The sequence below is a fragment of the Rhamphochromis longiceps genome, linkage group LG3 (assembly GCF_057381845.1).
Source record: "Rhamphochromis longiceps isolate RC_006_pf linkage group LG3, R_longiceps_female_GT1.1, whole genome shotgun sequence".
Classification (NCBI taxonomy): domain Eukaryota; kingdom Metazoa; phylum Chordata; class Actinopteri; order Cichliformes; family Cichlidae; genus Rhamphochromis; species Rhamphochromis longiceps.
In genome coordinates, this window is record NC_140559.1 from 61483743 (window position 1) to 61503845 (window position 20103).

Consider the following 20103-nt stretch of genomic DNA (forward strand, 5'->3'; position numbering starts at 1 on the left):
ATAACACATTTTCATATACTGAACATGACTCCTTTATCTGTAAGGAGTAGTAAGGTGATAAAGGCAGAGATTAATGACACAGCTAGGATATTTTATTTAAACAATTTAGCAGGGGCAACACAAACAGCTCCCTCAAAATTTCAAGATAAAATCACACAAAACTTCTAATTTCCTGACTAGTTAATTCTATGCTGATGCTATCAAACACATCAAATGTACATGTCTGATCTTTTAGTCTTACTAATGTGTGGGGTTTAGTCTACTGCTGAAAAGAAACTTGGCTGCAATTAAAACACGTTGTAGTTCTGGCTTACTTGTTAGTCTTTCTTGCATAAGACTCTAACACAATCATTTTCTGCAATCTGCAGCTATCAGAACAAGCTGTGTGGCCTGTGTGGCAACTATGATGGAGATACCAAAGATGACTTCCGCAAACCGGATGGAAGCTTAGCTGAAAATGCCAATGACTTTGGACACAGTTGGAACATGAATCCAGAGTGAGTATTGCAGAGATGCAAGTGTAAAGAAACATTTACCATTGACAAAAGACAAATGTTCTTAAGATGATGGTCTGTCTTGACAGATGTAATGAGAAACCCAACACTACCATCCCTGGGTGCAATGAAGAAGAACAGGAACTGTATGAAAGCTCTGGATATTGTGGCATTCTGCTGGACAAAAATGGACCTTTTGCTGTGTGCCATCCCAAAGTCAACCCCAATGTATGTTCATGTAGAGGATAGTGCACATATAATGAACAAATGTGGAACCAGTCCTTATTCTGAGCTTGTTGTATTTGTGTATGTGTGTGTGCATTCAGGGTGAAAATGTGATATTAGTAATAGTGGAATAATTTGAATATGTGGTTTTAGATGGTCACACAATATAAAGCATTGTAACAAAGTGATTGTTTGTTCTCAGAATTACTTCAGGGACTGTGTCTTTGACTTGTGTGAGCTGGATGGTGCCAAGCCCATTTTGTGTGAAGCCATTGAAGCCTATGTCAATGAATGCCAAGATCGTGGGGTCAACCTTGGACCATGGAGGAATGAAACCTTCTGCCGTGAGTATTGGAAGGACAAATGATTTAATTTAGTAGTAAAATATCTTTAGGTATATCATTAGGTAAAAATCAGCTTGGCTGAGTAGTTGGGAGAAAATAACACAAAGAAGTTTATGTCAGTTTTGACTTGTGGAAGAGTACTTCATACGGGCTTCCTACTCACTAAAGTTAACTGAGGGAGTGCTGCTTTAGCATACCTAGTTGGGCAGACAACATATGCCAAGAGGCTGCAGGAGACTGGGTTACCACCAAACTCAAACAATCTAGTTCCACGGAAGACAACACAGCTGGAAGTGCCAAAGACGTATCTCTTTTCTTGCGAAAAGCTGTCATTTTATATTTTAACCAGCACATACTTTTGTTTCCTATCACTAACTTCAACCTCTTGTGGTCTGCTTAGCACTGAGCTGTCCCCCAAACAGCCACTATGAACCTTGTGCAGATCCTTGTCAGGAAACATGCTTTGGAAAACCCCCCTCCTGCTCTGGTCCCTGCTCTGAGTCCTGTGTGTGTGATCCCAGCTATGTCCTGAGTGCTGGCAAGTGCGTTAAGGAGAACATGTGTGGCTGCAACCACACGAACGGCCAGTATTATGAGGTATGGTGAAGTGGGTCTGATAGGCCGGCAGTGAATCATTTGGTCCTTTGTATTTCAAGTCAGGTCACTTGCAGTCTCTTTATGTCCTCTCTAAAACAACATTTTCATACATACATGCATAAAAGGATCTACAAAGAATCATCTGTGCCTGCTATGCTTAATTGTCAATTTTGTTGTCTGTTTGTCAGCCTGGAGAGGAGTTTTTTGAGGAAGACTGCAAGCGAAAATGTTGGTGTGGTGCAGCTGGAATTACCTGTGAAGCCTCTGAATGCCCCCCAATGCATGAATGTAAACTTCAGGATGGAGAGCTGGGCTGCTATCCTACGAGTATGTTTGTAATGTTCACACCTAAAAAAAACACAGCAAAGCTGTAGCCATTATATTCTAAGTAGGTTTCCAGATCTCATGGGTTGGACTGCCAACCTGAAAAGTTTTGCAACTGTGTTTGATGTGATGCTGTAGACTTTGTCAAAGTTCTCAAACGAGCATTTTCTATCCCTGCTCTAATATACATAATTAGACTGAGCAATGGAAGATAGAGAAGCACAACCCACAGGCGTCTTTTACTTTCAATAACAGTGAAATATTTATGTGTGTGTTGCTGTTATGTTTCTTTTGCTCTCTTCTGTACAGTTTGTCTATAACAACACTTGTTACATGCAATTCTTTATAATGCAAAATCACAGAGTTGCAGAAAAGAAATTGAAATAATACAAAATTTTGTCTAGTCAGGAAATGATATATTCCTTGCATCTATTTTAATGCCAGTATAAGTCCAAAGCAGCAGTGAACTGCACTGTTATTAGGTAATTGTTCTACAGTGGCTTCATCTGTGTTTCAGTCTGATGTTCCTGATGTTTTCCCCTCTCTCAGGCTTTCAGGATTGTGTAGTTTCTGGGGATCCACACTACAACACCTTTGACAAGAAGTACTACAGCTTCATGGGAACCTGTACTTACACACTGGCCAGAAGCTGTAGGAACAGCACAGGTACACACTATTTTGAGACATTTATTCATTAAGATGTTTGGGTTTCATTGCACCTGTTCTAGTCTTGCCACACCACACGCACAAATGAAAGTTTAAATGAGCTAAATTTACTCATTTATTATTTTCATCGCAAAGCATGACATATATTGTTTTCATTCACGTTTGCTGCAAAGAGAAGACACTGAATGTCAGTGGTGGTTTGTATGTTAATGCAAATGTTCACCTTTAATATAAACACACAATATTCCTGATTGTCGTGGTCTTCCCTGTGCAGGGCCTTGGTTCTCTGTGGAGGCAAAGAATGAAGAGAGAGGAGTTGCAGGAGTGTCATACCTGAGGAAGCTATATGTGACAGTGGATGGAATTACTGTGACCCTGATGAAGAGCAGTAGAACACTGGTCAGTATATGAATGAATTACTATCTCTTGTATTTCCCATCTTTAAGTAAAATGTGTGCCAGCAGACATCCCACACAGTAGTTGTATCATCACCATGGATGTCTTATGTCTACACATAACTGACATTTTAGCAAAGAACTCAAATTATATCTTTAGTTACTTTGTTGCTAACAACATGTAAAAAAAACAAAACAGATTTTTCCCATTTTGTCAGTTGAATCTATGCCAAAGATAACACAGTGTGATAGGCATAAAGCAATGTCTTTCTTGCTTGTTAAAACTATACAAAGTCTGTTTTTGCCTGATATACTGCACATTGCACACTCTTTGTACTTTTATACTCCCTGACCTGTCCACCAATTAGACGTTTACACAGTCTGTTTAACATCTTTATATTCTTATATTCTTAACATCTTTTTCTTCATCACTGAATCAGGTGAACGGAGTACGGGTGGCTCTGCCCCACTCCCCCTCTCCTCTCATGTCTATTAGTCTTGCTGGTCAGTTCATCACGCTTCAAACATCCTTTGGCCTGAGGGTGCGTTGGGATGGAAACCATTATGCCCAGATCTCAGTTCCCAGGTTAGTATAAATATTGGTTTGAACTATTTTGATATTGTAGAACTTCTTTTTATTTGCTTCACACATTCATACAATACACCTGACCACTGTCTCCATTGCTCTATCATTATTTTTTTGATGACCACTTTCCTCTGATGCAACCATAACCTAACGATCTGAAGAAACTCTGATAGATAACGATCTAAACTGCTGAACGTCACCAGTTGTTTTATGTATGTTGTGAGAACTTTAAAAAAAGCATAGCAGTCCATTTGTGTGCATATTGTGGACTTATGCAACTTTTAATATATACTAACGATGCCCTGGTTTATTGTATCAGGGATTTTTGCATTCTCTTCATTTGTTTCTAGAATTACAATAAAAGGCCAAGCAACACCTTATTAAACATTGCAAATATTCTTAAGCTTGTCTTATTTTAATCCTACATATCCTGCCTTGACTTTGTCCTACCAGCTCCTACTATGACCAAATGTGTGGCCTTTGTGGTGACTATGATGGGAACCCAGACAATGACTTCACTAAACCAGATGGCACTGTGGCAGGAAATAGTAATGACTTTGGGAACAGCTGGCAGACCAAAGACGATGAAGATGACTCGTGAGTTCCAACATATCTATCTTTCTGTCTTTTGGATTTCTTCTGGTTATGTCTTTTGTTACCTTACTGTCGGACTCTTTCTGACAAACTGAAGAGGATGTAACTGTGTTTTGTATTTGTATTGACCAGATGTACCCCAGGAACAAAGCCTGATCCAGACTGTGACCCCAACTTGGAAGCTGAAGTTGTAAAACCAGAGAAATGTGGTAAAATTACAGACCCTACTGGACCCTTCCGGTAAGAATTCACAACCCCTCCACTTTTGGTTATCGACTTGGTTAAACTGATGGGATTCCTGGGATTTTACAACGTTTTTTTCCTGACCTTATAAAATCATGAAATAGATGGCAGCATGCCTGGTAATCACCCAACTGACCTGTAAAATATGAATAAATATTTTCAATACTATTACTGTAATGCTGTAATGAACCCTTCTGGCACTGGGATGCCAGTTTTGTTCTTTGTCCCTCATTCTCAAACGCAGCAGCAAGTTTTTACCAATGACTTGCCAGTTTATCTCTATCTATCGTTGCAAAAAACCTGGGATACCAGGTTCTTTCTATAACCCTCCTTTGCAAATGCAACAGTGAGCTTTTGGCACCAGGATGCCAAGTTATTATTCCTCATTTGCAAATGCATCAACAAGGTTTTCTACCCAGGAGATTCCAGTTTCCCTTCCCCTCTATCCCTCCCTCGCACAATGCAGCAGCATGCTTCTTGGCACTAGGATGTCAGGCTTTCTTTCTCTATCCCTCCTTCACAAATGCAGGAGCAAGCTTTTAGCACCGGGTTGCCAGTTCCTCTTCTGTCCCTCCCTTTTTCACAAAAATGCAGCAGCATGTTTTTTGGCACAGGAATGCCAGGTTCTCTTTCTTTTCCTCCTTTACAAATCCAGCAGAATGCTTTTTGCAATGGTTCTATTTCTCTGTCTTTTTCAAATTTGCCAGCATACATCTGGCACCGGGATGCCAGTTCTTTTCCTTCATTTGCAGTAGCAAGCTTTTCTTCCCTCTATCTCTCCTGAGCAAAATGCAGCAGCGTGCTTTTTGGCACCTGGAAGCCAGTATCTCTTCCCACTTTCCCCAATAACTTGGATGCCAGGGTCCATGCATTTATCTATCTTTCACAAAATGTAACAGTGCACATTCCTGACACCGTATTGCCAGTCTTTGTCTCCATATCGATCATTTTCAAACACACCAGAATAGCTTTTACGAGCCGTCAAGCCATTGCCTCATGTCTTAAAATACAGACATGCATCCATCCAGCCTCCACACCAGTCGAGCCATGTTGCCACTCGATCAGGGGTTCTCCTCATTCAGCTATTAAGGTCTTTCGTTTTCTGAAATTTGCTTTGTGGTCTTCTCCCACCATTCCTTCGTAATTTTCCGAACTCAACCACTCCACTCTCTGGAATCCTTGACCACCTTCTCTCTGCGCTTCTCTTTTGTCCTGCTTTCCTTCTTCCACTTCAGCCGGTAGCGGCAGATGGCTGTCCTTCCATGGGAATGGTTTTGCCAGAAGTTTCTTCCCGTTAAAAGGAGTTGTTCCTTCCCAATTCCCAAAGTGCTTGCTCATAGGGAGTCATATGATTGTTGGGTTTTCTCTGTAGGTATTATTGCAGGGTCTACCTTACATATAAAGCACCTTGAGGCGATTGTTGTTGTGATTTGGGGCTGTATAAATAAATTGAATTGAAAAATTGAATTATTACTGCAGAGGTCTTTCACCTTCACAATGCACAGTTATTGCTGCTTCTAGGGGATGTCTTCTTTGGGGATCTGCCAGCCCAGGAGCCGCTGCCAGTCCACAGCGAGACCTTCCCCAAACCGCAGTTCAATTCATGTTTAAGCCATTCACCTTTATTCAATGGCCCCATCTAGTGAATTGTTGCTAAACTTATGCAACAGTTGTTGACTGTTTCACCACCAATTGTAGCTTTTTTGTTTGTTCGAACTCAGATTTTCAGTATATATGAGCCTCTGCCTTTTCCTACCTAAGCTAAGTGAGTGCTTTTCTCTGTTACAGGGAGTGCATCAGTGTAGTTAATCCCACTCCATTCTTCCAAAGCTGTGTGTATGACATGTGTCAGTTCAACGGCCAGCAGCATGTGCTGTGTGACCAGCTCCAGGCCTACACTGACGCATGTCATAGTGCTGGAGCCAAAGTCTACCAATGGAGAACTCCAGACTTCTGCCGTAAGTTTGAATCTGAGATATACCAAATATATCTAAAAGATATATGATATATAAAACATAGTCACAGTGACATCACCCATTGGCTTGATAAGCCCCATTCTGAAGCATAAATGAATAAAGACTTGAATAATACCTTTTCATTTTGGAAAAATGAGCCTTCAGCATTTTCCCTTTTAAATGGGGTGCATGCCATAGCTTCTCCATTTGGAAGTTGTCTCCACCTGTAAATATAACCACGATATATTACATCCTGCTCACCAACATTATAATTGAACTTATAATCATATTTATAATTGTATAGGGAGGAGAGTTTAAGATACAGCGCACAATGCTGAAACCAATGTAAAATATTCAATGCAGTTAATATTATCCTTGCTTTCATTTATGACACTGAGTTAAATCAATATGAGATACGTAGGTGCCCTGTCTTTGAATCATCCTACTACCCACTCCCTTCTCTGTTGCTATTTGTCCACCATTGTTCCCTCTCATTATTGTTCATCCCTGTGTTTGTCCACACAGCTCTGACCTGTCCTCCCAATAGCTCCTACTCTCTTTGTGTGAATTCATGTCCTGAGACATGTCTTGGTGTGGTGGGACCACCTGGCTGTGAGGAAGTGTGTGTGGAGGGTTGTGAGTGTAACCCTGGCTTCATTCTCAGTGATGACAAATGTGTGGAACTGAGAGACTGTGGTTGTGTGGACCCCAGTGGAACCTATCACCCTGTAAGTGGAAACAGCCTCCAAACAATTAAAACCATATTCCATTTACCTTTAAAATGTGCTAAGCTCATGCTAACATCATTTTCAGTTCTCTTTATGACTTCAACAGGAGAGACGCCAAGAGACACAAAGACCCTACAGTACAAAAGAAATTAAAACTCAACTAAATTAAGGGTGCATAGACTGCAGAGAACTGTTGGCACATAAATATTGGTTTTACAACAAAGATTTTTACTTTCAACTTATCAAGCACAGATTATATTTATTATACTGTATTATACCTGAATTTAAAAGACACTGGTGTTATAGAATTTGTATTTATGTCATAGCATTTACATACTGGTGCCACCACAATTAGCAAGCCCAAAATCAATAAATAAATGAGTAAAGGTTGGCCTAATTAGTTAGTGGCATACAGAATCCCTGGTTTGCATCCAAATGTATATTTATCATTTTGATCTTTATATTCGTGTGATGTATAAGAGAGAATGTAAAAGGAGTCTGCAAAGAAAGGCGTCTGGACTTCTTTAAGTTGCTTGAAGACTTAAAGACTTAAAGAAGTCCAGACGCTTTTCTTTGCAAGCTCCTTTGACTACGATGACCTGGATGACTGAGAACCTTCACAGACATATAAGAGAGAATTACATGACAAAATTTTGATTGTTTTTTGCATTCTGTGTACATTTGTCAGGTGGGCGATGACTGGTACTTGGAGGGTTGTGAACAAAAGTGTATGTGTCACAGTGGAGGTCTGCTACAGTGTCATAACACCAGCTGTAACCCAACTACTGAGAGCTGCCAACTACAAGATGGAGAATATGAATGCCACCCTCTGGGTATGTTAATCACACAGCTTCACATAGAAATAGCTGCATGAATGCATGGATGTGGATTACAGTGTCAAGTGCTTTATCCGACTGGCCCTAGAAATGCAGTAAATAAATGCAGTCATTTTAGCAACAGGCGCTCCAAACCTCCACTGTCTCAACTGATGTTGTTAGTTTGGACTGAGTTTGTTAACACTGCATAATAACTTCCTACCTTTTTAGTTCCTGAAAGAGTATCTGCTCATTTTCCAGTAATCCTTTTTCTTTCTACCCAGACCTGTGTCCTCCTAACGCAGAGTATATAGAGTGTGGTCCAGCTTGCATTCCTACATGTATGGAACCCTCTACCAACTGTTCTGGCTCCTGCATCACTGGGTGTTTCTGCAAACCAGGCTTTGTCTTCAAAGGACGGCACTGCGTGCCGCTGGACAAGTGTGGTTGTTTAGATGACAACAATAACTATTATGAGGTCAGATGTCCTAGTTAGTACTGTGTACAGTGTACATTTAAAGACATACAGTATACTTTCTCAGTACTGATTGTTTTCATTTTATCCAGCCTGGTGAGATAGTATTTGGAGATGGCTGCACAAAGCTGTGTCGCTGTGTAGGGAACTACACTTTGGAATGTGTTGATAACTCCTGTGACCCCACTGAAGAGTGTCGAGAGGTTAATGGTGTTGCAGGCTGTTATCCTAAAGGTAATAATGTTTGTTGACTTTATTGTTGTTGACTTGATTTAATGCAGTGTAATAAATTACATCTGCACAAAGAGCACCTTGTGTTGTGCTTTACAGTCAGTCGGTATAACTTGATAGTTGACAGTGTGGAAATTACAATTTTCTCATATATTATTCCTTTAGGTACATCCACATGCATTGCATCTGGCGATCCACACTACACCAGCTTTGACAAACGCAAATATGACTTCATGGGCAACTGCAGCTATCTGATGTCTAGTCCATGCAATGACACAACTGTGCCCTACTTTGAGGTCCATACTGACAATGAAAACCGGTATAACAGGCCGACCATCTCCTATGTGAATGCCGTACATGTATACGCACAGATGATAAAGATCTCCATTCTCAAAGGTGGCACTGTGCAGGTAAGACATGAGAGGAAGAAACAGGATGTTTTGCATGTGAAAACCAATCACGCTTTCACGTTATCAGGCACTACTGCATTACAAACAAACATCATTCTGTGGTACAAACCACTGCACATGCTCAGGAACACTTCTGAAAACCACTGCAATTGACCATGGAAAGAAACTTGCACTTACACTTAACACTTAGTTCCTCCTACGCCGAGCGACGCATCGGGCAGCTAACAATCTCCATCGATGACGGTCAGGGGCGAATGTTTCAGCTTCGTCCCAGGCGATGTCGACTGTTTTCAGATCATCCATAAACATTCGACGCCATGTGATATTTGGTCGGCCTTGCTTTCGCTGGTTCTGCCAAAGGCTTCTTCCTGTTAAAAGACGCCTCTGTCACCAAAGTGCTTGGTCAATGGGGTCATATGATTGTTGTTTTTTTTCTCTGTATGTATTATTGTAAGGTCTATCTTACAATATAAAGCACCTTGAGGTGACTGTTTTTGTGATTTGGGACTATATAAAAAACATTGAATTTAAATGAATTGAATTGGAGACGTCGGAGGACACCGGCAGCCTTCCCTACTTTGGAGTTTACATCTTGATCAGAGATCCCATAATTCGAGATGATGCTGCCCAGATATGTGAAATTTTCCAACTTATCAGCACGTTATTGGTTGATTATGACGGGAACATGGGCAGTTGTGTAGCCAACTCCGAGTACCTTGGTTTTCTTGGCGCTTATTCGTAATCCGACTTCCTCACCTCCCTCTGCAAAGCTGCAGTCCATTCTTGGAGGTCTTCCGTAGTCGAGCCCAGTAGGGGCCCAGTAGCCAATTCAAAGGAATAAGGCAAAGCACTTTCCCGGGTACCGACAGGAGCGTGATGCCCCGGCAGTTGTTACAGTCACCCAAATCGCCTTTCGGGAAGTTTGGTGATAACACCTTTTGCCCATTCATAGGGTACACGCGATGTTGTCCAGCAGGCGTTTAGGGGTCTTCTAAGGGCACCATCCAATCATCTGTCTGGACGCAGAACCGGGAGTTGGAGCAGAGACCACAAAAGGCGTATACAAACTGCTGGGGGACTCCATATTGACGTGGGATAGCCCATAGAGTCGGCCGGTGGACGTTGTCAAAAGCTTTCTTGAAGTCGTTGAAATTACCCATTCATAGGGTACATGCGATGTTGACCAGCAGGCATTTAGGGGACTTCTAAGGGCGGCATCCAACTGGGCTTTGTCGTCCTTCAGCATTGTGGGGAGGAACTCGTCCAGGCCAACATCGCTGTCTTGACTTCGGCGTTGCTAATTTTTCCGATATCGAAAGGAAGAAGATCCATGGAGGGTGCAAGTTCTTCGGCCTCGAACAAGTGGAGTGGCTCGGGCTGGTTTAAAGTATCGCAGAACTGTTTGGCTCAACGTTGGTCTTGCTCAGCGTCAGTGAGGAGGACTCGTCCATTTTGTCTCGGATTGGGACAGAGCGGCCACTGCGAGCCCCTGTTAGATCGTACAATGCGATTTAATATTCGGGTATCGTTCTGGTCGACTGTTTTCTTGTGCATTCATGCCTTTGGCTTCGATCCACTTTCGCTTGCCATGCCGGCAGCTGCGTTTAACATGTCGGGCATGACATTTACAGACATCATTGGCATGAGAAATGGTAAATGGCCTGTATTTATATAGCGCTTTACTAGTCCCTAAGGACCCCAAAGTGCTTTACATATCCAGTCATCCACCCATTCACACACACATTCACACACTGGTGATGGCAAGCTACATTGTAGCCACAGCCACCCTGGGGCGCACTGACAGAGGCGAGGCTGCCAGACACTGGCGCCACCGGGCCCTCTGACCACCACCAGTAGGCAACGGGTGAAGTGTCTTGCCCAAGGACACAACGACCGAGACTGTCCAAGCCGGGGCTCGAACCGGCAACCTTCCGATTACAAGGCGAACTCCCAACTCTTGAGCCACGATCGCCCACTAAAGGAACGTTTCTTTTCAGTTACAGATAGTAATGTTGTGACATGGGTAATTAAAAAATGAAAATGTTGGCCAGATTTGATGTACTCTGCCTATTTTCCCATACAGGTTAATGGGACCAATGTCAATCTGCCACTGTCTCCGTCCCCTGGTATTTCTGTGTTCAAGTCAGGAAAACACTACACTGTCTCCATGAACTTTGGTGTGACGGTTCGCTATGATGGAAACGCCTTCATGGACATCAAAGTAATCGAAGAGTGAGTGAAGACCAAATTCATGGTTTCCTTATAAAGTGGTGTTTTAATCACAAGTTCACCAGTCCAGAAATCTACATCCATACTGATACAACTAAAACTATATGTCATGCGCCGCGGCGCGCATGCACAAAAGGATCCAGATGCAGACTCCGCGCTAACAGAAAAGACACTTTATTGAAATAACGAAAGGCGACCCGGGAAAACTAGAGAGCAAAACAAGAAACTAAAAACCCGGGGAATAATGACACGAGGAAGCCAAGATCGGGACCATGGGAGGCTGCAATAGAAAGGGGAGATGATTACTAGGGAGCCGGAAAGTAGGGAAAACACATCAGGACTGAGTTAGAGTAGGGGGCTTACGATGGAACGGGACTGTGGGAGCTCGGGAGGGAAGTGTGGCAGTCCGTGAGCAGAAAGTCCGTGGAAATAGCGAATGGGCCAGATGATGCACCGAGTGATCCAGTTGAGCCGGAGGACAGGCAGGTGGCAGACGCCGAGTCGAAACCTGGACACAAGTAGGCAGATTAAACACAGTTCCAACCAGAAGGGAATGCACGCTTTCGTGGAAGTCTAGTTACCACTGTGGGGGGACTAACGGACTGGCGTGGAGCCTTCCATCAGTGCCGGGTTCAGTAGATCTCCGTGTAGTCACCGTGATGGAGAACAGATGTGCCGGTGATAGCCCGGGGGTGTGGCTACCCGAGCGTCACGCATTCCTCAGACACAGGACCACGGACCATGACACTATAACACATTTTCATATACTGAACATGACTCCTTTATCTGTAAGGAGTAGTAAGGTGATAAAGGCAGAGATTAATGACACAGCTAGGATATTTTATTTAAACAATTTAGCAGGGGCAACACAAACAGCTCCCTCAAAATTTCAAGATAAAATCACACAAAACTTCTAATTTCCTGACTAGTTAATTCTATGCTGATGCTATCAAACACATCAAATGTACATGTCTGATCTTTTAGTCTTACTAATGTGTGGGGTTTAGTCTACTGCTGAAAAGAAACTTGGCTGCAATTAAAACACGTTGTAGTTCTGGCTTACTTGTTAGTCTTTCTTGCATAAGACTCTAACACAATCATTTTCTGCAATCTGCAGCTATCAGAACAAGCTGTGTGGCCTGTGTGGCAACTATGATGGAGATACCAAAGATGACTTCCGCAAACCGGATGGAAGCTTAGCTGAAAATGCCAATGACTTTGGACACAGTTGGAACATGAATCCAGAGTGAGTATTGCAGAGATGCAAGTGTAAAGAAACATTTACCATTGACAAAAGACAAATGTTCTTAAGATGATGGTCTGTCTTGACAGATGTAATGAGAAACCCAACACTACCATCCCTGGGTGCAATGAAGAAGAACAGGAACTGTATGAAAGCTCTGGATATTGTGGCATTCTGCTGGACAAAAATGGACCTTTTGCTGTGTGCCATCCCAAAGTCAACCCCAATGTATGTTCATGTAGAGGATAGTGCACATATAATGAACAAATGTGGAACCAGTCCTTATTCTGAGCTTGTTGTATTTGTGTATGTGTGTGTGCATTCAGGGTGAAAATGTGATATTAGTAATAGTGGAATAATTTGAATATGTGGTTTTAGATGGTCACACAATATAAAGCATTGTAACAAAGTGATTGTTTGTTCTCAGAATTACTTCAGGGACTGTGTCTTTGACTTGTGTGAGCTGATTGGTGCCAAGCCCATTTTGTGTGAAGCCATTGAAGCCTATGTCAATGAATGCCAAGATCGTGGGGTCAACCTTGGACCATGGAGGAATGAAACCTTCTGCCGTGAGTATTGGAAGGACAAATGATTTAATTTAGTAGTAAAATATCTTTAGGTATATCATTAGGTAAAAATCAGCTTGGCTGAGTAGTTGGGAGAAAATAACACAAGAGAGTTTTTGGTCAGTTTTGACTTGTGGAAGAGTACTTCATACGGGCTTCCTACTCACTAAAGTTAACTGAGGGAGTGCTGCTTTAGCATACCTAGTTGGGCAGAAAACATATACCAAGAGGCTGCAGGAGACTGGGTTACCACCAAACTCAAACAATCTAGTTACACGGAAGACAACACAGCTGGAAGTGCCAAAGACGTATCTCTTTTCTTGTGAAAAGCTGTCATTTTATATTTTAACCAGCACATACTTTTGTTTCCTATCACTAACTTCAACCTCTTGTGGTCTGCTTAGCACTGAGCTGTCCCCCAAACAGCCACTACGAACCTTGTGCAGATCCTTGTCAGGAAACATGCTTTGGAAAACCCCCCTCCTGCTCTGGTCCCTGCTCTGAGTCCTGTGTGTGTGATCCCAGCTATGTCCTGAGTGCTGGCAAGTGCGTTAAGGAGAACATGTGTGGCTGCAACCACACGAACGGCCAGTATTATGAGGTATGGTGAAGTGGGTCTGATAGGCCGGCAGTGAATCATTTGGTCCTTTGTATTTCAAGTCAGGTCACTTGCAGTCTCTTTATGTCCTCTCTAAAACAACATTTTCATACATACATGCATAAAAGGATCTACAAAGAATCATCTGTGCCTGCTATGCTTAATTGTCAATTTTGTTGTCTGTTTGTCAGCCTGGAGAGGAGTTTTTTGAGGAAGACTGCAAGCGAAAATGTTGGTGTGGTGCAGCTGGAATTACCTGTGAAGCCTCTGAATGCCCCCCAATGCATGAATGTAAACTTCAGGATGGAGAGCTGGGCTGCTATCCTACGAGTATGTTTGTAATGTTCACACCTAAAAAAACACAGCAAAGCTGTAGCCATTATATTCTAAGTAGGTTTCCAGATCTCATGGGTTGGACTGCCAACCTGAAAAGTTTTGCAACTGTGTTTGATGTGATGCTGTAGACTTTGTCAAAGTTCTCAAACGAGCATTTTCTATCCCTGCTCTAATATACATAATTAGACTGAGTAATGGAAGATAGAGAAGCACAAACCACAGGCGTCTTTTACTTTCAATAACAGTGAAATATTTATGTGTGTGTTGCTGTTATGTTTCTTTTGCTCTCTTCTGTACAGTTTGTCTATAACAACACTTGTTACATGCATTTCTTTATAATGCAAAATCACAGAGTTGCAGAAAAGAAATTGAAATAATACAAATTTTTGTCTAGTCAGGAAATGATATATTCCTTGCATCTATTTTAATGCCAGTATAAGTCCAAAGCAGCAGTGAACTGCACTGTTATTAGGTAATTGTTCTACAGTGGCTTCATCTGTGTTTCAGTCTGATGTTCCTGATGTTTTTCCCCTCTCTCAGGCTTTCAGGATTGTGTAGTTTCTGGGGATCCACACTACAACACCTTTGACAAGAAGTACTACAGCTTCATGGGAACCTGTACTTACACACTGGCCAGAAGCTGTAGGAACAGCACAGGTACACACTATTTTGAGACATTTATTCATTAAGATGTTTGGGTTTCATTGCACCTGTTCTAGTCTTGCCACACCACACGCACAAATGAAAGTTTAAATGAGCTAAATTTACTCATTTATTATTTTCATCGCAAAGCATGACATATATTGTTTTCATTCACGTTTGCTGCAAAGAGAAGACACTGAATGTCAGTGGTGGTTTGTATGTTAATGCCAATGTTCACCTTTAATATAAACACACAATATTCCTGATTGTCGTGGTCTTCCCTGTGCAGGCCCTTGGTTCTCTGTGGAGGCAAAGAATGAAGAGAGAGGAGTTGCAGGAGTGTCATACCTGAGGAAGCTATATGTGACAGTGGATGGAATTACTGTGACCCTGATGAAGAGCAGTAGAACACTGGTCAGTATGTGAATGAATTACTATCTCTTATATTTCCCATCTTTAAGTAAAATGTGTGCCAGCAGACATCCCACACAGAAGTTGTATCATCACCATGGATGTCTTATGTCTACACATAACTGACATTTTAGCAAAGAACTCAAATTATATCTTTAGTTACTTTGTTGCTAACAGCATGTAAAAAAACAAAACAGATTTTTCCCATTTTGTCAGTTGAATCTATGCCAAAGATAACACAGTGTGATAGGCATAAAGCAATGTCTTTCTTGCTTGTTAAAACTATACAAAGTCTGTTTTTGCCTGATATACTGCACATTGCACACTCTTTGTACTTTTATACTCCCTGACCTGTCCACCAATTAGACGTTTACACAGTCTGTTTAACATCTTTATATTCTTATATTCTTAACATCTTTTTCTTCATCACTGAATCAGGTGAACGGAGTACGGGTGGCTCTGCCCCACTCCCCCTCTCCTCTCATGTCTATTAGTCTTGCTGGTCAGTTCATCACGCTTCAAACATCCTTTGGCCTGAGGGTGCGTTGGGATGGAAACCATTATGCCCAGATCTCAGTTCCCAGGTTAGTATAAATATTGGTTTGAACTATTTTGATATTGTAGAACTTCTTTTTATTTGCTTCACACATTCATACAATACACCTGACCACTGTCTCCATTGCTCTATCATTATTTTTTTGATGACCACTTTCCTCTGATGCAACCATAACCTAACGATCTGAAGAAATTTTGATAGTTAACGATCTAAACTGCTGAACGTCACCAGTTGTTTTATGTATGTTGTGAGAACTTTAAAAAAAGCATAGCAGTCCATTTGTGTGTATATTGTGGACATATGCAACTTTTAATATATACTAACGATGCCCTGGTTTATTGTATCAGGGATTTTTGCATTCTCTTCATTTGTTTCTAGAATTACAATAAAAGGCCAAGCAACACCTTATTAAACATTGCAAATATTCTTAAGCTTGTCTTATTTTAATCCTACATATCCTGCCTTGACTTTGTCCTACCAGCTCCTACTATGACCAAATGTGTGGCCTTTGTGGTGACTATGATGGGAACCCAGACAATGACTTCACTAAACCAGATGGCACTGTGGCAGGAAATAGTAATGACTTTGGGAACAGCTGGCAGACCAAAGACGATGAAGATGACTCGTGAGTTCCAACATATCTATCTTTCTGTCTTTTGGATTTCTTCTGGTTATGTCTTTTGTTACCTTACTGTCGGACTCTTTCTGACAAACTGAAGAGGATGTAACTGTGTTTTGTATTTGTATTGACCAGATGTACCCCAGGAACAAAGCCTGATCCAGACTGTGACCCCAACTTGGAAGCTGAAGTTGTAAAACCAGAGAAATGTGGTAAAATTACAGACCCTACTGGACCCTTCCGGTAAGAATTCACAACCCCTCCACTTTTGGTTATCGACTTGGTTAAACTGATGGGATTCCTGGGATTTTACAACGTTTTTTTCCTGACCTTATAAAATCATGAAATAGATGGCAGCATGCCTGGTAATCACCCAACTGACCTGTAAAATATGAATAAATATTTTCAATACTATTACTGTAATGCTGTAATGAACCCTTCTGGCACTGGGATGCCAGTTTTGTTCTTTGTCCCTCATTCTCAAACGCAGCAGCAAGTTTTTACCAATGACTTGCCAGTTTATCTCTATCTATCGTTGCAAAAAACCTGGGATACCAGGTTCTTTCTATAACCCTCCTTTGCAAATGCAACAGTGAGCTTTTGGCACCAGGATGCCAAGTTATTATTCCTCATTTGCAAATGCATCAACAAGGTTTTCTACCCAGGAGATTCCAGTTTCCCTTCCCCTCTATCCCTCCCTCGCACAATGCAGCAGCATGCTTCTTGGCACTAGGATGTCAGGCTTTCTTTCTCTATCCCTCCTTCACAAATGCAGGAGCAAGCTTTTAGCACCGGGTTGCCAGTTCCTCTTCTGTCCCTCCCTTTTTCACAAAAATGCAGCAGCATGTTTTTTGGCACAGGAATGCCAGGTTCTCTTTCTCTTTTCCTCCTTTACAAATCCAGCAGAATGCTTTTTGCAATGGTACTCCAGGTTCTATTTCTCTGTCTTTTTCAAATTTGCCAGCATACATCTGGCACCGGGATGCCAGTTCTTTTCCTTCATTTGCAGTAGCAAGCTTTTCTTCCCTCTATCTCTCCTGAGCAAAATGCAGCAGCGTGCTTTTTGGCACCTGGAAGCCAGTATCTCTTCCCACTTTCCCCAATAACTTGGATGCCAGGGTCCATGCATTTATCTATCTTTCACAAAATGTAACAGTGCACATTCCTGACACCGTATTGCCAGTCTTTGTCTCCATATCGATCATTTTCAAACACACCAGAATAGCTTTTACGAGCCGTCAAGCCATTGCCTCATGTCTTAAAATACAGACATGCATCCATCCAGCCTCCACACCAGTCGAGCCATGTTGCCACTCGATCAGGGGTTCTCCTCATTCAGCTATTAAGGTCTTTCGTTTTCTGAAATTTGCTTTGTGGTCTTCTCCCACCATTCCTTCGTAATTTTCCAAACTCAACCACTCCACTCTCTGGAATCCTTGACCACCTTCTCTCTGCGCTTCTCTTTTGTCCTGCTTTCCTTCTTCCACTTCAGCCGGTAGCGGCAGATGGCTGTCCTTCCATGGGAATGGTTTTGCCAGAAGTTTCTTCCCGTTAAAAGGAGTTGTTCCTTCCCAATTCCCAAAGTGCTTGCTCATAGGGAGTCATATGATTGTTGGGTTTTCTCTGTAGGTATTATTGCAGGGTCTACCTTACATATAAAGCACCTTGAGGCGATTGTTGTTGTGATTTGGGGCTGTATAAATAAATTGAATTGAAAAATTGAATTATTACTGCAGAGGTCTTTCACCTTCACAATGCACAGTTATTGCTGCTTCTAGGGGATGTCTTCTTTGGGGATCTGCCAGCCCAGGAGCCGCTGCCAGTCCACAGCGAGACCTTCCCCAAACCGCAGTTCAATTCATGTTTAAGCCATTCACCTTTATTCAATGGCCCCATCTAGTGAATTGTTGCTAAACTTATGCAACAATTGTTGACTGTTTCACCACCAATTGTAGCTTTTTTGTTTGTTCGAACTCAGATTTTCAGTATATATGAGCCTCTGCCTTTTCCTACCTAAGCTAAGTGAGTGCTTTTCTCTGTTACAGGGAGTGCATCAGTGTAGTTAATCCCACTCCATTCTTCCAAAGCTGTGTGTATGACATGTGTCAGTTCAACGGCCAGCAGCACGTGCTGTGTGACCAGCTCCAGGCCTACACTGACGCATGTCATAGTGCTGGAGCCAAAGTCTACCAATGGAGAACTCCAGACTTCTGCCGTAAGTTTGAATCTGAGATATACCAAATATATCTAAAAGATATATGATATATAAAACATAGTCACAGTGACATCACCCATTGGCTTGATAAGCCCCATTCTGAAGCATAAATGAATAAAGACTTGAATAATACCTTTTCATTTTGGAAAAATGAGCCTTCAGCATTTTCCCTTTTAAATGGGGTGCATGCCATAGCTTCTCCATTTGGAAGTTGTCTCCACCTGTAAATATAACCACGATATATTACATCCTGCTCACCAACATTATAATTGAACTTATAATCATATTTATAATTGTATAGGGAGGAGAGTTTAAGATACAGCGCACAATGCTGAAACCAATGTAAAATATTCAATGCAGTTAATATTATCCTTGCTTTCATTTATGACACTGAGTTAAATCAATATGAGATACGTAGGTGCCCTGTCTTTGAATCATCCTACTACCCACTCCCTTCTCTGTTGCTATTTGTCCACCATTGTTCCCTCTCATTATTGTTCATCCCTGTGTTTGTCCACACAGCTCTGACCTGTCCTCCCAATAGCTCCTACTCCCTTTGTGTGAATTCATGTCCTGAGACATGTCTTGGTGTGGTGGGACCACCTGGCTGTGAGGAAGTGTGTGTGGAGGGTTGTGAGTGTAACCCTGGCTTCATTCTCAGTGATGACAAATGTGTGGAACTGAGAGACTGTGGTTGTGTGGACCCCAGTGGAACCTATCACCCTGTAAGTGGAAACAGCCTCCAAACAATTAAAACCATATTCCATTTACCTTTAAAATGTGCTAAGCTCATGCTAACATCATTTTCAGTTCTCTTTATGACTTCAACAGGAGAGACGCCAAGAGACACAAAGACCCTACAGTACAAAAGAAATTAAAACTCAACTAAATTAAGGGTGCATAGACTGCAGTGAACTGTTGGCACATAAATATTGGTTTTACAACAAAGATTTTTACTTTCAACTTATCAAGCACAGATTATATTTATTATACTGTATTATACCTGAATTTAAAAGACACTGGTGTTATAGAATTTGTATTTATGTCATAGCATTTACATACTGGTGCCACCACAATTAGCAAGCCCAAAATCAATAAATAAATGAGTAAAGGTTGGCCTAATTAGTTAGTGGCATACAGAATCCCTGGTTTGCATCCAAATGTATATTTATCATTTTGATCTTTATATTCGTGTGATGTATAAGAGAGAATGTAAAAGGAGTCTGCAAAGAAAGGCGTCTGGACTTCTTTAAGTTGCTTGAAGACTTAAAGACTTAAAGAAGTCCAGACGCTTTTCTTTGCAAGCTCCTTTGACTACGATGACCTGGATGACTGAGAACCTTCACAGACATATAAGAGAGAATTACATGACAAAATTTTGATTGTTTTTTGCATTCTGTGTACATTTGTCAGGTGGGCGATGACTGGTACTTGGAGGGTTGTGAACAAAAGTGTATGTGTCACAGTGGAGGTCTGCTACAGTGTCATAACACCAGCTGTAACCCAACTACTGAGAGCTGCCAACTACAAGATGGAGAATATGAATGCCACCCTCTGGGTATGTTAATCACACAGCTTCACATAGAAATAGCTGCATGAATGCATG

General features: G+C 41.7%; 1 protein-coding gene and 1 long non-coding RNA gene across 2 annotated transcripts in view; one reads left to right on the top strand and one right to left on the bottom strand.

Moving 5' to 3' along the window:
* The window catches only part of zanl (zonadhesin, like), an 83412-nt gene that overhangs the window by 25074 nt on the left and 38235 nt on the right, over positions 1-20103 (top strand). The window contains exons 31-60 of the mRNA XM_085401171.1: positions 369-497; positions 584-722; positions 922-1063; positions 1464-1660; positions 1849-1987; positions 2534-2650; positions 2925-3049; positions 3486-3631; positions 4085-4228; positions 4358-4465; positions 6257-6426; positions 6949-7151; positions 7840-7984; positions 8251-8444; positions 8534-8675; positions 8838-9082; positions 11166-11314; positions 12429-12557; positions 12644-12782; positions 12982-13123; positions 13525-13721; positions 13910-14048; positions 14595-14711; positions 14986-15110; positions 15546-15691; positions 16145-16288; positions 16418-16525; positions 18328-18497; positions 19020-19222; positions 19911-20055. Coding sequence (XP_085257297.1) covers positions 369-497; positions 584-722; positions 922-1063; positions 1464-1660; positions 1849-1987; positions 2534-2650; positions 2925-3049; positions 3486-3631; positions 4085-4228; positions 4358-4465; positions 6257-6426; positions 6949-7151; positions 7840-7984; positions 8251-8444; positions 8534-8675; positions 8838-9082; positions 11166-11314; positions 12429-12557; positions 12644-12782; positions 12982-13123; positions 13525-13721; positions 13910-14048; positions 14595-14711; positions 14986-15110; positions 15546-15691; positions 16145-16288; positions 16418-16525; positions 18328-18497; positions 19020-19222; positions 19911-20055 — 4538 coding nt within the window. The remainder of the gene's footprint in view (positions 1-368; positions 498-583; positions 723-921; positions 1064-1463; positions 1661-1848; positions 1988-2533; positions 2651-2924; positions 3050-3485; positions 3632-4084; positions 4229-4357; positions 4466-6256; positions 6427-6948; positions 7152-7839; positions 7985-8250; positions 8445-8533; positions 8676-8837; positions 9083-11165; positions 11315-12428; positions 12558-12643; positions 12783-12981; positions 13124-13524; positions 13722-13909; positions 14049-14594; positions 14712-14985; positions 15111-15545; positions 15692-16144; positions 16289-16417; positions 16526-18327; positions 18498-19019; positions 19223-19910; positions 20056-20103) is intronic.
* LOC146675604 (uncharacterized) lies at positions 11324-12051 on the bottom strand. The gene is made up of 3 exons (XR_014910292.1): positions 11893-12051; positions 11675-11819; positions 11324-11591 (listed from the first exon to the last, which is right to left on the bottom strand). It is a non-coding gene; the product is annotated as an uncharacterized LOC146675604 (long non-coding RNA).